The sequence below is a fragment of the Somniosus microcephalus genome, chromosome 14 (assembly GCF_052327205.1).
Source record: "Somniosus microcephalus isolate GS21.2 chromosome 14, FLI_Smic_1.0, whole genome shotgun sequence".
In the NCBI taxonomy this organism is placed as follows: Eukaryota; Metazoa; Chordata; class Chondrichthyes; order Squaliformes; family Somniosidae; genus Somniosus; species Somniosus microcephalus.
In genome coordinates, this window is record NC_141000.1 from 9,359,062 (window position 1) to 9,375,611 (window position 16,550).

A 16,550-nucleotide genomic window follows, 5' to 3' on the forward strand; every position below is an offset into this window, starting at 1 on the left:
AGAGGAAATGCATCTTAATGCTGACAGGTTATTTAAGTTAAATCTCGGTGAACTGTGCAGCAAAGCTTATTGAACAAGCAGTGAACTCCGTTACCCTAAATTAAAATGAACTTTAAAAACACACCCTCTGGCGTTACTGTTGTTGAATTGATTTATTTATTTAAATGTTACAGATAAAACTACTGGGACAATCTGAAACGGATTGCTGTTGCTTAATCATATTGAAATCTCTTTTCGGTTATATTTTGTGTAAATTTGTCACATTGTAAAATTAGAAGTCAGTGGTTACTCATCTTACTGTAATTGGAAAAGTTTTTCCGTTCAGTTGTATGGAAAGTGGATCGATATGTTGATATGAATCATTCACTATGAATTTTCACTGTACTACAGGTAGGTTGCATACCACAATGACAATTTATTTCACTATTTTTTCTTCTTACTTAACTACTATTATAATCTGCAGTACTATTTTTCATTAAAAAAAAAATGTTTATGCAGTTTAAATGTCTAGAAATTATAAGGGAACAATTATAACATAAATTGGGCAGAGGATGTTCAACAACACTTTACAAAGGGATCTGGGGGTCCTGGTGCATGAAACACAAAAAGTTAGCATGCAGGTGCAGCAGGTGATCAGGAAGGCCAATGGAATCTTGGCTTTTATTGCAAGGGGGATGGAGTATAAAAGCAGGAAGGTCTTGCTGCAGTTATACAGGGTATTGGTGCGGCCACACCTGGAATACTGCGTGCAGTTTGGTTTCCATATTTAAGAAAAGATATACTTGCTCTCGAGGCGGTTCAGAGAAGGTTCACTCGGTTGATTCCAGAGATGAGGGGGTTGACGTATGAGGAAAGGTTGAGTAGGTTGGGAATAACAACAGAAAATGCTGGAAATACTCAGCAGGCCAGGCAGTATCTGTGGAGAGAGAAACAGAGTTAACGTTTCGGGTCTGGGACCCTTCATCCCAGACCTGAAACGTTAACTCTGTTTCTCTCTCCACGGATACTGCCTGGCCTGCTGAGTATTTCCAGCATTTTCTGTTGTTATTTCAGATTTCCAGCATCCGCAGTATTTTGCAATTATATTGAGTAGATTGGGCCTCTACTCATTGGAGTTCAGAAGAATGAGAGGCAATCTTATCGAAACATATAAGATTGTGAGGGGGCTTGATCGGGTGGATGCGGGGAGGATGTTTCCATTGATGGGTGAGACTAGAACTAGGGGGCATAATCTTAGAATAAGGGCTGCCCTTTCAAAACTGAGATGAGGAGAAACTTCTTCACTCAGAGGGTAGTAAATCTATGGAATTTGCTACCCCAGAGAGCTGTGGAAGCTGCAACATTAAATAAATTTAAAACAGATAGACAGTTTCCTAGCAGACAAGGGAATTAGGGGTTACGGGGAGAGGGCAGGGAAGTGGACGTGAGTCTAGATTCGGATCAGCCATGATCCTATTGAATGGCGGAGCAGGCCCGAGGGGCCGTATGACCTACTCCTGCTCCTACTTCTTATGTTCTTATGTACTTCAGTAGAAGTCGGATGGGACCCCTTTAAAGGTATAATGCTGAGCATATGAACAATAATGGACAGGAAAAGACCCTCTGGTCCATCCAGCCTGTCCCCCACAATTGTGATGCCTTTATCCCACCTAAAACCATGTAATCTCCTGGGAGAGGCAAAAAAACAGATTAAAAACCCAGGCTAATTTGCTAAAAGACAATCTGAGAAATTCCTCTCCGACCACCACCCCCCCCCCCCCCCCCCCCCCCGCATGGCGATGAAAACTGGTCCAGGAGATCACTTTGGCCCCGATAATTCCTTGCAGTACCTACCTTTTGTAAGAGGTAATCTCTGTCCCAGTCAGAAACCGGTCCAGCTCTCGCTTATAGGAACACGAGCCAGCAGCCTGTTCCAGAGGCCCACTATTCTCTGGGAGAACAACCACCTCCTGACATCTAACCTAGATCTGGCCTTGTATAACTTAAAATTGTGACCTCATGTCCTCCCTAACCTATTAATTGGAACAATCTGTCAACTCAAACACAAGGACAGAATTCATTTGGTCAGAGTTGAGGAGCAAAAAGGGTATGATCACGCTATTGGGGGTATTCTATAGGCCTCCAAATAGTGAGAGGGAGGCAGAGGAGCAAATCTGCAGGGAAATCGCAGAGATATGCAAGAACTATATAGAGTGGTGATATTGGGAGACTTTAATTACCCAAATATCGATTGGGATAATGCTAGGGTAAAGGGGAAAGAGGGGGAGGAATTTCTGAAATGTGTTCAGGAGAACTTTCGGCCAGTATGTTCTTGGCCCAGGTCGACCAAGTGTCTATGGGAGAACACTTGGGTACGAGTGATCATCGTATCATAAGATTTAGATTAGCAATGGAGAGGAGCAAGGAACAATCTAGAGTGGAACTTCTAAACTGGAATAGGGCTAACTTCAATGGGATGCGAAAGGATCTAGCCAGGGTAAAATGGAACCAAAGACTGACAGGAAAAACTGTAACGGAACAATGGGTGATCTTTAAGGAGGAGGTGTTCCAAGTACAGGCTAGGTACATTCCAACAAAAGGGAAGGGTAAGGGAACCAAAGCTAGGGCTCCTTGGATGACGAGGGAGATAGAGAAGATGATGAAACAAAAAAATTGGGTGTATGATGCATGTCGGGTGAATTCTTCAAGGGAGAACCAGACCAAATACAATAAGTTGAGAGGGGAAGTGAAGATGAAAATAAGATTGGCAAAGAGAGAATATGAGAGTAGAATGGTGGTTAACATAAAAGGGAACCCAAAAACTGGCATGTAAACAGTAAGAGGCGGAGTGGGGCCTATTCGAGACAAAGAAGGCTTAGAGGCGCAGGGCAAGGCTAGAATACTCAATGAATACTTTGTATCGGTGTTTACTAAGGAGGTGGATGCTGACAAAATATCGGTAGAAGTGGAAGAGGTAGAAGCAATGGAAGGGGTGAATATTGATAGACAGGATGTACTAGAAACGCTGGGTATGCTTAGAGTGGATAAGTCGCCTGGTCCAGATGGCTTGCATCCCAGGTTGCTAAGGGAATTGGGGGAGGAGATAGTGGAAGGGCTTGCCATAATTTTCCAATCTTCCCTAGATGCGTGGGAGGTGCCTGAGGATTGGAAAGTGGCATATGTGACACCATTGTTCAAGAAAGGGTGTAAGGACAATCCTAGTAACTACAGGCCGGTCAGTTTAACATCAGTGGTGGGTAAAGTTTTAGAAACAATAATCAAGGAAAAAATTAATGGGCACTTGGAGAGGTTTAAGCTAATTAAAGCGAGCCAACACGGATTTGTAAAAGGCCGATCGTGTTTGACTAATCTAATTGAATTTTTTGATGAAGTAACAGAGAGGATTGATGAGGGGAATGCAATGGATGTTGTCTACCTGGATTTTCGGAAGGCGTTTGACAAAGTACCACATGGAAGGCTGGTTAACAAAATTGAGGCTCATGGAATAGGTGGGTCAGTTGCAGCTTGGATATGGAATTGGCTTAAGGACAGAAAACAGCGAGTTGTGGTAAATGGCTGTTTTTCAGACTGGAGGATGGTAGACAGTGGTGTTCCCCAAGGGTCAGTGCTGGGGCCACTGCTTTTTTTAAATATATAAATGACCTGGATATTGGAATACAGAGTAGAATTTCTAAATTTGCCGAGGGCACCAAACTTGGGGGTGTGGCAAACAGTGAGGATGATACCAATTGACTGCAACAGGACATAGAAAGGCTAGCAGAATGGGCAGACAAGTGGCAGATGGAATTTAATACAGAGAAGTGTGAGGTGATGCATTTTGGCAGAAGGAACAGGGAGAGGTAATATACACTTAATGGCACAGTTTTAAAGAGTGTACAGGACAGAGGGACCTGGGAGTTAATGTGCATAGGTCCCTGAAGGTGGCAGGACATATTGAGAGAGTGGTTAGCAAAGCATACGGGCATATAAAGCTGGTTAGGCCACAACTGGAGTATTGCGTCCAGTTCTGGTCAGCACACTTTAGGAAGGATGTGAAGGCCCTTGAGAGGGTGCAGAGGAGATTTACCAGAATGGTTCCGGAGATGGGGGATCTTAGCTACAAGGACAGGTCGGAGAAGCTGGATTTGTTTTCATTAGAGCAAAGGTGGTTGAGGGGTGATTTGATAGAGGTGTACAAGATTATGAGGGGTTTGGATAGGCTAGACGGGGAAAGGCTGTTCCCACTAGTTAATGGTACAAGGACTAGGGGACTCCGATTTAAGGTTTTGGGCAAGAGATACAGGGGGGATGTGAGGGGAAAAAAATTTATGCAGCATGCGGTGATGACCTGGAATTCGCTGCCGACGGAAGTGGTGGAAGCGGAGACACTCGATGTTTTCAAGCGGAGACTGGATAGGCACTTGAGGGAAATAAACTTGCAGGGCTACAGGGATAGAGTGGGGGAATGGGATTGACTGGATTGCTCTACAGAGAGCTGGCACGGAATTGATGGGCTGAATGGCCTCCTTCTGTGCTGTATGACTCTATGACGATCTATTCCTTTCATCTTATAAACCTTGATCAGATTATCCCATAGTCTACGCCTCTCTAAAGTGTAACGTCCCAGCTCTTTTAGCCTATCTTGATAACTAAGCTGCTTTAAACTGGGAATTCGTTTAGTGACCCACCGCTGCACCCTTTCCAAAGCCTCAAATATCACCCATCATGTGAGGAGACCAAAAGTGGACACAGTATTCCAACTGAGGCCTGATCAAGGTCTTGTACAAGGACAGAATAGTATGCTTTATCTTATAGTCAATTGTCCTAAAAATACACCCCAACATCCTATTCACTCTAGCTATCGCTTCACAGCATTGCTCATGAACTTATAGAGATCTATGCACTGGACTGCCCAGATCTCTTTTTCTTTTTCCCCCTCCTTTAATGCTTTTCCCTGAAGGGTGTATGTATGTTGAGTATTCGCCCTGCCCACATGCATAACACTGCACTTTTCTGAATTAAACATAATTTGCCAGTCACAAGCCCAATCCCCCAACACATCAAGATCCACGTGAAGCAGTCAAGCATCATTTACAGTCCCAACACTCGCACAGATCATCTGCAAATTAGCAGATCGTGCCCCCAACACCTATAACTAGATCATTAATAAAAATAGTAAAGAGCAAGAATCCCTGCACCAATCCTGCATGCAGGATAATAATCCGCTTGTTTACGAATCCACTTGAAGTATTAACAAATGTGACTCTAAGTGGATTCGTAAACAAATTAAAAGGTGAGATCAAGAGGAAAAATGGCCTGTAGAAATTCTGAAAGGAGTAAGAGCTTCCTGGGATAAATATAAGAAATGCAGAAACATGTTAAAAGAATGATCAGAGGAGCATTAAAAAAAGCTTTTTTTTAAGTAAAAATTTTTTAGGTACCGCAATGGAAGAGGGTAGTCAGAGAAAAGGTGAAAACTATAAGATACAAATGGGCTCAAAACTGAGGGTGAGCACATATTAGTAAATATTCTGAATGACTACCTCTAGGTATTCACAACGGATGACATGAGCAACATGCCCTACACAAAGATATCCCAAGTAAAATCATTGACTTTGTTATAAATGAAATGGAAGTTCTGGGCAGGATAAATGAACTCAAAACAAATAAATTCTAATGGATTTATGTTATTTACCCTAGAGTTCTGAAAGAGACTAGGGAGGCAGTTTGTGACGCACAGGTGATCATTGTGAGGGAGTTCGTGAACACCGCAGAGGTACCAGTAGATTGGAAATAGGCTAATGTGGTTCCCATAATCAAAAAGATTGACGGAAGAGACATGGGCTACTACAGACCCATTAGTCTTACTTCCACTTTGGATAACATAACGGAATCAATTATCAGAGTAAACTTGATCAACTGTACACTAACAAACAACTTGGCAGCAGTCAGCATGAATTCAGAAGCAGAAGACCCTGCTCGACTAATATTGTGAAACCCCAAGTGGACTTTGGTAAGCCCCATGATGTGGTGTACCCTGACTTTCAAAGTAGAAGGTTCTTAATTAAACTCAGTTTGGAGGATTTGGGGTAAATCTTGAGAATGTATAAGAAGTTAGCTGAAGGCTAGTAAGCAATGAGTACTCATGAGAGGGGTTATAGAGTCATAGAATGGTACAGCACAGAAGGAGGCCATTTGGTCCATCGTGCCTGTGCCAGCTCTTTGGTAGAACTATCCAATTAATCCCACTCCCCTGCTCTTTCCCCATAGCCCTGTATTTTTTTCCCCTTCGAGAATTTATCCAGGGTTATGTCAATGTGGGGAAGAAGTACTGAGTGAAGTGCCTTAGGGCTCAGTGCTGGGACCACTTCTGTTTCTAATTTACATAAATAATCTAGATTCAGAAACTCAATGTACAGTGGTAAATATGCACATTATGTCCAACTAGGAGAGACAGTGGATTCAGAAGAGGCAGTTCAGAAATTACAAGATGAGTTGTGCAAGATATGTAAGTGGGTAGAACAATAGCAGATTAAATTTAATGCAAACCAATGTGAAGTGCGACACGTAGGAAGGAAAAATAGATGATATATACACAAATGGTGTTGAAATGACCAAGGATGAAGCTGAAAGAGACCCAAGAGTCTTATTAGACTGGACATTAAACATGCCCAACCATTGCAGAGCCACAATAGCCAAAGTTAATAGGATGTTAAACCACATAGTCAAAACAGTAGAATATGTTTGAGGAGGTAGTGATTTAAAATTTATAGTGCCCTGGTTAGACTTCACATTGAATACTGAATCCAGTTCTAGTCGCCAAGAAACAAGAGATACATTCAAACACTGTAAGCAGTGCAGAGAAGAGCCATGAAACTTCTCTGCAGTTAGTTATGAGGAAAGACTGAGAAACTTGGACTTTTTAGCCCTGAAAGGTGATCTTATAGAAGTATTCAAGATTATTAAGGGTATAGAAAAGGTTAACCAGAATATAAAATGATAACTGGAATATTACTTTAAATTAAACTACAGAAGTAGAACTGGGGGACATAGGTTCAAACTAGTAAAATGTAAATTTTAGGATTGGTATCAGAAAATTCTTCTACACAGAAAGAACATATGGAATAAACAAGATAGAGTAGTGAAGGTAAACACCTAGGAATCATTTTGGAAACAATTGGACGCTACAGTGGGGTAATAGGTAAATGCAGTCTGCTCTGGGGCCATATGGAAGGAGGCCATTTGGTTCATCATGCCTGTGCAGGATATCAACCAGAATTTTTGATGCTGACCATTATTCAGTGACAGTGCTAAAAAGTGCGTATGTATGGATGTCGCATGATAAAAGGATCAGGCTCAGCTGTGATGCTCTCCATGGTGAAATAGATGGCCACACTCAATGTCCAGACTCGGGTGAAGAATTGTCATTTAGCTGAGGTGCAAGAGATCTGCTGACAGCTGTGGAATTGTTCCTCTCCATTAGATGAGATGGGGAGAAAAGGGGAAGAAAATTAGCATTTTTTTATTTAAGTGTACTCTCTACTGAATTAATATATTTAGCCCCTCATTCTAATGCTCTGTTGTATAGCCTTGCTTGATTCCATCACTGCCGATCAGTGGAACCATACTATTTTTTTCTTCTGAGGAGTGCCAAAAATTTGAGGCAGTACTATATCGCCCAACAGTCAAATTTTGTAACTCCTTGTTAAAATGCATCAGCAAGCTGTATCGGATAGGAGTAGATGATGGCAGCTCTAATGAGTAGTGATAGAATGACTTGGAGAGAGAGTGCTTTGAAATATCAGTGCACAGTGCCACAAACTGGTGGATGTGGACTTGATTTCCTTCATTCTATTATCAGAAGATCTCCGCTTTGGGTTAGTTTTTGTTGATTCAGTTTACCTTTATCTCCCCACTTTTGCTGAAACTGGTGATTTTATATTCAGGCAAAAGTTCCACAGGTATCAGCAACATAGTAGTGATCTTTCTTGATGTGTGAGCTTAGACAGTGACTATTAGCATACTATTGAGCCATGCAAAGTATCTTGACTAAGACCAATCCTGTTCATGCTCAACATCCACAGATATGCATATTCTAACAGGGGTAACTGGATATTTTTTTTTTTTAATTCATTGATGGGATGTGGGCGTCGCTGGCTAGGCCTGCATTTAGTGCCCATCCCTAATTGCCCTTGAGAAGATGGTGGTGAGCCGCCGCCTTGAACCGCTGCAGTCCATATGGTGCAGGTACACCCACAATGCTGTTAGGAAGGGAGTTCCAGGATTTTGGCCCAGCGACAGTGAAGGAACGGCGATACAGGTCCAAGTCAGGATGGTGTGTGGCTTGGAGGGGAACTTGTAGGTGGTGATGTTCCCATGCGTCTGCTGCCCTTGTCCTTCTAAGTGGTAGAGGTCGCGGGTTTGGAAGGTGCTGTTGAAGGAGCTTTGGCGAGTTGCTGCAGTGCATCTTGTAGATGGTACACACTGCAGCCACAGTGCGCCGGTGGTGGAGGGAGTGCCAATCAAGCGGGCTGCTTTATCCTGAATGGTGTCGAGCTTCTTGAGTGTTGTTGGAGCTGCACTCATCCAGGCAAGTGGAGAGTATTCCATCACACTCCTGACTTGTGCCTTGTAGATGGTGGAAAGGCTTTGGGGAGTCAGGAGGTGAGACACTTGCCACAGAATTCCCAGCCTCTGGCCTGCTCTTGTAGCCACAGTATTTATATGGCTGGTCCAGTTCAGTTTCTGGTCAATGGTAACCCCCAGGATGTTGATAGTGGGGGATTCAGCGATGGTAATGCCATTGAATGTCAAGGGGAGATGGTTTGAGTCTCGCTTGTTGGAGATGCTCATTGCCTGGCACTTGTGTGGTGCGAATGTTACTTGCCACTTGTCAGCCCAAGTCTGAATGTTGTCCGGGTCTTGCTGCATATGGACACGGACTGCGTCAGTATCTGACTAGTCTCGAATGGTGCTGAACAGTGTGCAATCATCAGCGAACATCCCCACTTCTGACCTTATGATGGAGGGAAGGTCATTGATGAAACAGCTGAAGATGGTTGGGCCTAGGACACTGCCCTGAGGAACTCCTGCAGTGATGTCATGTGATTGAGATGAATGACCTCCAACAACCACAGCCAACTTCATTGGTTGGAATCATACCTAGCACAAAGGGAGAGTTTTCCCCTTGATTCCCATTGACTTCAGTTTTGCTAGGGCTCCTTGATGCCACACTCGATCAAATGCTGCCTTGATTGATCAAGGGTGAAAACCTTTTGGCTGAGTTTTTACGTCCCTGGTCTGAGGACACAGGTTAATTTTGGTGCCCCTAATGCTGCCAAACTGAGATCAGCGAACTCCGCACAGACCAGAGACTGAACTTGGGATCATCTCAGTTCAATACCATAATAACTGCTGCATTTAGTCACTAAGCATCAAAAGAATGAACTTCATTTGCCTTTAACATTATGGCACAACAGAAGTAGCAGCATCAAAAGTTCATGTTAACTCACTAAAATTGTAATTAGGTATTAATTCCATTCATTGACATGGATTTACATTGTTTTTTAAAGCAATGTTGTGGCTACATTTTTGAAGTTCACTCACTTCTATGTTCCTAACAATGTTACTACATTTTATAATGAGATGGAGCAATTTGGCTAAATTTTTCCCCTCACTTAAACTAATCACTAGTTTACATTGTCACGGTGAGCAAGCCAAACCGGCTGCTGTTGGGTTCCTAGCAAGCTCATTTTTCATTGTTAGCGCTGTTTAGGAAGATGTAGACTTCTTAATGCATCTTGATTGTTCACACAGAGCATTTACTGTAATGTTTTTTATTCTAATGGTAGCTACTAAAGAGTAAACCCTGCCACCGCTAGGGATTATCTTTTGAAATCTATATTTTGTTTTTGTAGATTAGAAAGCATTATCTGTTGTTACAAGCACTAGAAAATAATATTTTGCCATTATTACATTATTTTACTTATTAAATTGGATCTTGCCTGTCTAAGGCAAGTATACAGATGATAATTGATCTATATAACTTGCATTAGTAAGAATGTTACCAGGAAAAATGTGTAATAGAATTATATTTTCACTTAAAAGTAAAAAAAAATTCAAGTTATCTTCTGCCTTCCTGATGTTCAGTCAAATTTTCAGAATACAAAGGTCTGATCCAACTGTCACCTCATTGCAAATCCCATTAACACTAATTTTAAATATATATTGAATATCTAGTTAAGCAAAATGACGGGAAATTGTAATTCGACTCTTTAATTCTTCACTTCTGTATAAAGTACACTCTGTGATACAGGAAACTTTGTGTTATCCGGAGGCTAAATGTCCGGCAAGCTCGAGCCACCGGCAAAAATCGGGAGCCGTTTTGTTAGGTTTTTTTTCTTCTCGTGGCTTTTTTTTTCCAACAGTCAGGCTCTGCAAAGTCTCTCTGAAGCTGTTGCTAAGCTACAGAGACGCTTCCAAGGTTCGGGCCGACTGTTTAGAAGCTGTTGCTAAGCAACAGTGTTTGTTGTCAGATACGGAGATGAAAAGCTCCGTATGTTTCAACATTAACGCTGGTGTGTCCGGCAGTTTTGAGGGAACGGCAACAGCGCGGTCCCGTCGGTGCCGGATAGCACAAAGTTTCCTGTATAACTTTCACTTTGATCATTTTATTAACATTTATGCACATAATATGCAACTTGTATAAGTCTTTAACCTTGTGGCTTTTTTTTTACCTTATCCACATACTTTTAAGTCAGAAAAGAAGCTTTGATGGATGCACCCTTGGGTAACTCTTTGTTGTACAGTTTATACAAGCAATAATTTCAGTGGAAATGTTCCCAAATCTTAGAACTAACATATAAATGACTGCAGGATACTGAAGCATGTTGATATACATTTTATTTTTTGTTTGAAAGATTGAGTTTTATCATCCTGTTTTAGATGCTGATCTACATAAATTGCAACAGACCTGGTTGCTGGGATTAACGTCACTAATCAATCAACAACAAGGACAATTTAGAAAGCGCGGTTTCTTCCACAGCTCTGCAACATGGTTGAAAAGTCAAGTCCAAACATCAGCACTGGACGTGAAGAGGTATTATTTAACAAATAAGTATGCCCCTTCTCTCGTATTTTCTTCACCGGTAAATGTATTTTCTGTAAGAAGTTAATCCTTATCCAGCTTAATAAGTTTAGTTTACCTGTTGTGTAAAGCAACTGCTTTGCTATACTGCATACTTGCTGATCTAATATACATGTCACAAGATATTACATTACATTGTACAGTAAATCTGAGATGAAGCATTTTTGCATTCTGTATTTGTGGCAATTCCAATTACTGTTCTTGAAATCACAGTCATGAGAATTATGTAGGAAAAGTCCAGCTGTAGTGTGATGATAAGAATGTTGCCCACAGCTATGTGATTTCTTACTGAATGCAAATACTTTGTTGTAAAAAGAATTATCAGCAAGCAAACGTATTGTTACATATTCAAAGGATTTTGAACAAATTAGTTAAAACCGTAAATTGAATTTTAAAATTCTCTTGCGCAAGACATTTTAAATTATATTTATTTATGTTAAAATAGTAAGTAATCCAATTATATAGCTCATCAATGCATTATCCCACAGATTGGGAGAGTTAGATTCAAACCCAGTCCCTGGTGACATTTTAAAATATACTTCAGATGGTACGTCGGGTGAATGGAGCAGTGGTCTTTAGTGAAGGCAAAATGCTGACCTCAAAGAAGGGAAGGGACTGATTTGCAGAAGTAAGCACTTCAAAGTGTGAATCAGAGGCAGCATCAACTATGCCTCTGGAAGTAGATCAGAGTGTCCAGCTCGCCTGTGAAGAAGGTGTAGCCAATTGAGGCAGCTAAATCAAAGCTAAACTAGGTGAAAGGAAAAAATGCTTTTTAAATGTTTTTTTAAATTTGAAAGCATCGTGGCACTGAAAAAAAAAGCAACTATCAACCACAGTTTATTATAATATAATTTGTTAAGAACATTTTCTTCTGATACAAATTCTTTGATAATATTCTTCAAAATATCTGAATGATGTGGCGCAATGATTTTGAAATCACATTGCCTCAGTAGGTGATTCTGTCATCGGGATGTAAATTGGCATTTGCTCTCACAGCCTTTAGTGTAATTAAACAGCTGGTTTAACTCGCAAGTTCTAGAGGGATGATAATGTTAACATCGGCAATTTTTGTTTTTTAAATTATGCAGCTATATATTTTATCAAAGAACTAATGCCAGCGAGAATCAGACAGCTGTATTAACCATCTGACACTTAAATCTGCTGACATTCATGCATCTATGCGTCCTGCTGACACTCTGTTCTTGTGGTTTGGCAACTTTGTAATTACCTTCCAAGACTTCATTATTTTTAATTTTTCTTTTGTATCTCTGTTTGTACAATCATCTATGAAGTAATGGTGTGAAATTGTGCAAGTTATTTGGCTAATCAACAGTGTGGTTATTGTTTTAATTTTCTGGATAGTGATTGCTACAGCCTCACAGTTAATGTGCATCTGGCCTGTGTAGTGAAAAGTAAGAAAACATTCTATTTTTCTTTACAGAAAGCGCAGTTTTTTTGAAATGCAGTAACAATCCAGTTTTGATTGTAATAGTTCGTAAAGTGAAAATTAGATTCAACTAGAAGCTGTTGTGGCCATTTTTATAATAGCGTTTTCTAAATTTGTGAGGTGTGCGTAAAATCTCTAGCATAGGAAAGCATGGAAGGAGAAATGATCCTTCGGTCCATCAGATTCATTCTTTACATAAACCTTCTACAATCTGTCCCATCATGGAGGTTACTACCACCCGTTTAATTTTTTGAGGGAATGCTCTGCATTAAACTCTCAGATTCCCAAAGATAATCAAGTAAAACTGAAGCATATTTATTGATTCCCTATGTCTGCACTAATCAGCTGTGACTTACTGAGTTCCACAGACAACCAATTAAATTCTTGTGTTATTTCTTAGCCCATCTGTTTAAGATCTCTTTGAATGATATTTATCTCCCTGATAAAGCACACCATTGAACATCCATCTCCTCCAACTTCCACTAAATCTCTATCCTCTGCTTCTTGCCTAAGGTCCTTAGCATGTCATCACCTCCCAGCTTCTTATTTGAATCCCTCCAGTCCATTTTCTGCCCTGCCTATAGCACCTTGTCAAAGTCACCAACAATATCCTCTGTGACTGCGATCATGGCACTTTTCCCCTCCTTGACCTCTCTGTTGTGTTTGACACAGTTGATTAAGCTATCTTCATTCACTAGCTCTACCCCATTTGCCCTTGTGGTTGCACTCCTACCTATCCTACCATAGGTAGCATCTCCATAACAATGGCTTCTCCTTTAGCTCCCACATTGTCACCTCTGGAGTTCCCCAAGACCCCAAGATTTTTAAATGATGATGTATCTTCATCTACAGTGTCACTGGGTCACCTTCCACATGTATGCTGATCACATTCCGCTCCACCTCTTCAACCCCTGCCCACCTCATGCTATCGGGCCATCTGCCTGATGTTAGGCTGTGAATGAGCCTGTTGCTGAAACCTTTATCCAAACTTTCTTCACCTCCAGACTCAATTTCTCAAATGCGCTCCTTGCTAGCCTTCAGACCTCCAATTTCTACAAACTCCAAATCATCTAAAACACTACCACTTGCATCTTGTCCCATACCTAGCCATGCTTGACAATCACCTGTGTCCTCGCTGGCCTATGTTGATGTCCTAGCCATGCTTGACAATCACCTGTGTCCTCGCTGGCCTATGTTGATGTCCTGTCCTCCAGTGGATAAAATTTAAAATCCTTGTCGACAGATCCCTCCACAGCCCCACCCCACCCTGTCTCTGCAACCTTTTCTAGCCTTGAATCCCTCCTGTGTCCCCTGGTACTCTGACTCATGCCTCCTTTGTATCCCTCATTGCACCTGCTCCACCATCTGTATTAGATCCTACAGCTTCCCTGTCCCTTATCTTTGGAATTCTGTTCCCTCTGCCCCTCTACTTGACGTTCCAAATTTTAAAGCTTCTTTAAAGCACATCTCTTCGACCAATGTTTTAGTCACCTCTCTTAAAGCTTATGCAAAGGCTCAACACTCTGCTCTCTTTCTCCTCTGTGAAGTGCTTTGGGATGTTTTTCTGCATGAAGGCCTATATAAATGCAAGTTGATATTGATCACCTGGCCACACAGGTTGGTATAATGAGCAAATTTTATAACCTCTATACAATATTTTCCTCCAAATTGTCTATGGATAATGTGACTATTGTAGACCACTGCTCTGTATTCAGACTTTTTTTTCCTGTTCCTATTGGCAGTCCAATTTTCAACTAGCTAACCAATTTGCCATCAGTTCCATGAGCCTTTCACTAAATAATTTCAAATATCTTGTGACAATCCAAACAAATTCTATCCATTAGATGGCCCCATTAACTAATTTAGTTACTTCCTCAAAGAAGTCTTACTAGGAAGCTGGAAAATCACCTGAATTAAAAGATTAGCAAACAGTGGCGTTCTTTCTGGAATTATTTTAGTCATATTTTCGCAAAAGCTCGCTTTATTGATGTTCACGTAATTCTTTAAGAATTGTTTGCAGTTGATGTACATTAACTTAATATTTTTCTCCTGTAAAGCCTCCAGGTGCTTCTTTCCTGCATTTATACTTTGCTTGATAATCTTCTGAAAGCAGCTCAACCTCAGCCTCTTAGTCATCTCCTAGTATTAGTTCAATGCATGGTTCCAAACAACTCTGAATGGGAAAATCTGAGGCAGAAACTTACTTCACAGGTAAAATATAATGTCCAGTGCAAAATGTAAACTTACACTAATTTGATAAACATATGCTCTCTTTTTAGAAGATAGGATAGGAGTAGGCCATTCGGCCCTTTGAGCCTGCTCTGCCATTCAATGAGATCATGGCTGATCATCCAAATTCAGTACCCTGTCCCTGCCTTCTTCCCATATCCCTTGATCCCTTTAGCCTTAAGAAATATATCCAACTCCTTCTTGAATATATTTAATGAACTGGCCTCCACTGCCCTCTGTGGCAGAGAATTCCACAGGTTCACCACTCTCTGGGTGAAGAAATTCCTCCTCATTTCAGTCCTAAATGGCTTCCCCCTTATCCTTAGACTATGACCCCTGGTTCTGGACTCCCCAGCCATCAGAAACATCCTTCCTGCATCTAGTCTGTCCAGGCCTGACAGAATTTTATAGGTTTCGATGAGATCCCCTCTCAATCTTCTAAACTCCAGTGAGTATAAGCCCAATCGACACAATCTCTCCTCATACGTCATTCCTGCCATCCCAGGTATCAGCCTGGTGAATCTTCGCTGCACTCCTTCCATGGCAAGAACGGATAATACGTTAATGTAATGATTTAGATTTAGTTTGCAATTTTATTAATTGAAAATGTAGCTTCAGCCACTGTCTTCAAGAATGAAAAATTCCCTGGTGCCCCTACTGTGACCTAACATGACTCTGGAAGTTCTAATGTATAATTAAAAATAAAGTGTATTTCTTGACACCTAAAAGTTTAATGATAAATAGCTTTCAAGCTTTAACGTGTGGTTTATTTACAGTGGCTGAGTAAAGTGTTGCTGAAGGAACAGATAAGTCTGAACAGGGATACCGTGTGTGCTGGCACTGATATTTACTCCTCTGGCAAGATACCAAATCATTTGTGTACAACAGCGTTATTAAGCCAAATGCTGCTGCAGATACTAGAAGCCAATGTCTTGAGTGAACAGGAAGAAATTCATCCGGTCATGTCTACATCACAAAGTAAGTTTGTATGGGAGTGAAAATAAATAAATGGTGTTATGCCATTCGATAATTAATGACAGTTTTAAATATGTATTAATTAAAATGCACTTAAATATGCGTGGAATGGATTGTAGCCCAGAAGGTTAAGACCGAACACAGCTTGGCCTCACCTGACATTCATAGAGTTGCACTTCCAGGGGCAAGGACTTTGGAAGATCTTTGCACCTCCGTAACCCAGAGATATTGGGACTAAGTGCAGTACACCTAACACAATCTAGATCCACTAACTCAGCACAGACTGAGAGCCAATCTGCAACCTCCCGGTCTTCATGGCTTCGGCTATTTGCTGAATAAATTTACATTGATGGGTTCCTACATTTCTTTGGATTATTGGCAATCCAGTGAACTTAGTCTCTCTTTTTCCCCATTGCTTCTCACCAGATGTGTCAGGTGGCTGAGGTTACCACCGCAACTTTGGTTCTCACAGTGACGGCTAATGTTCATAAAATAACTGCTTTACAGGGTCTAGGATCTTTGTTCGCAATAGTTGACATAGTAACATAACCACTTCACAGGATATAAAATCTACTTGCCATGTTGGAAGAAATGAGTCATCCAACTCTTAGCAGTTCTAGCTAATGATACAGCAGTTAGCAGAAAAAAGGCTGATCAGTCACCCAGGACGTTAATTGCCTTTTAAAAAAAAAAGCAGATTATTTCAGTTCATTTACGTCTTTGAAAAGATTTTCTAATGTTTTAAGATTATCTTTAGCGTACTGATTTTAAAAT

At 41.0% G+C, this 16,550-nt stretch overlaps 1 protein-coding gene across 1 annotated transcript in view; it reads left to right on the forward strand.

The window, feature by feature from the left end:
• The window catches only part of ltn1 (listerin E3 ubiquitin protein ligase 1), a 145,640-nt gene that overhangs the window by 60,106 nt on the left and 68,984 nt on the right, over positions 1–16,550 (forward strand). Inside the window, exons 14-16 of the mRNA XM_086006213.1 lie at positions 10,924–11,077; positions 14,630–14,783; positions 15,578–15,779. Of these exons, the coding sequence (XP_085862339.1) occupies positions 10,924–11,077; positions 14,630–14,783; positions 15,578–15,779 (510 nt within the window). The remainder of the gene's footprint in view (positions 1–10,923; positions 11,078–14,629; positions 14,784–15,577; positions 15,780–16,550) is intronic.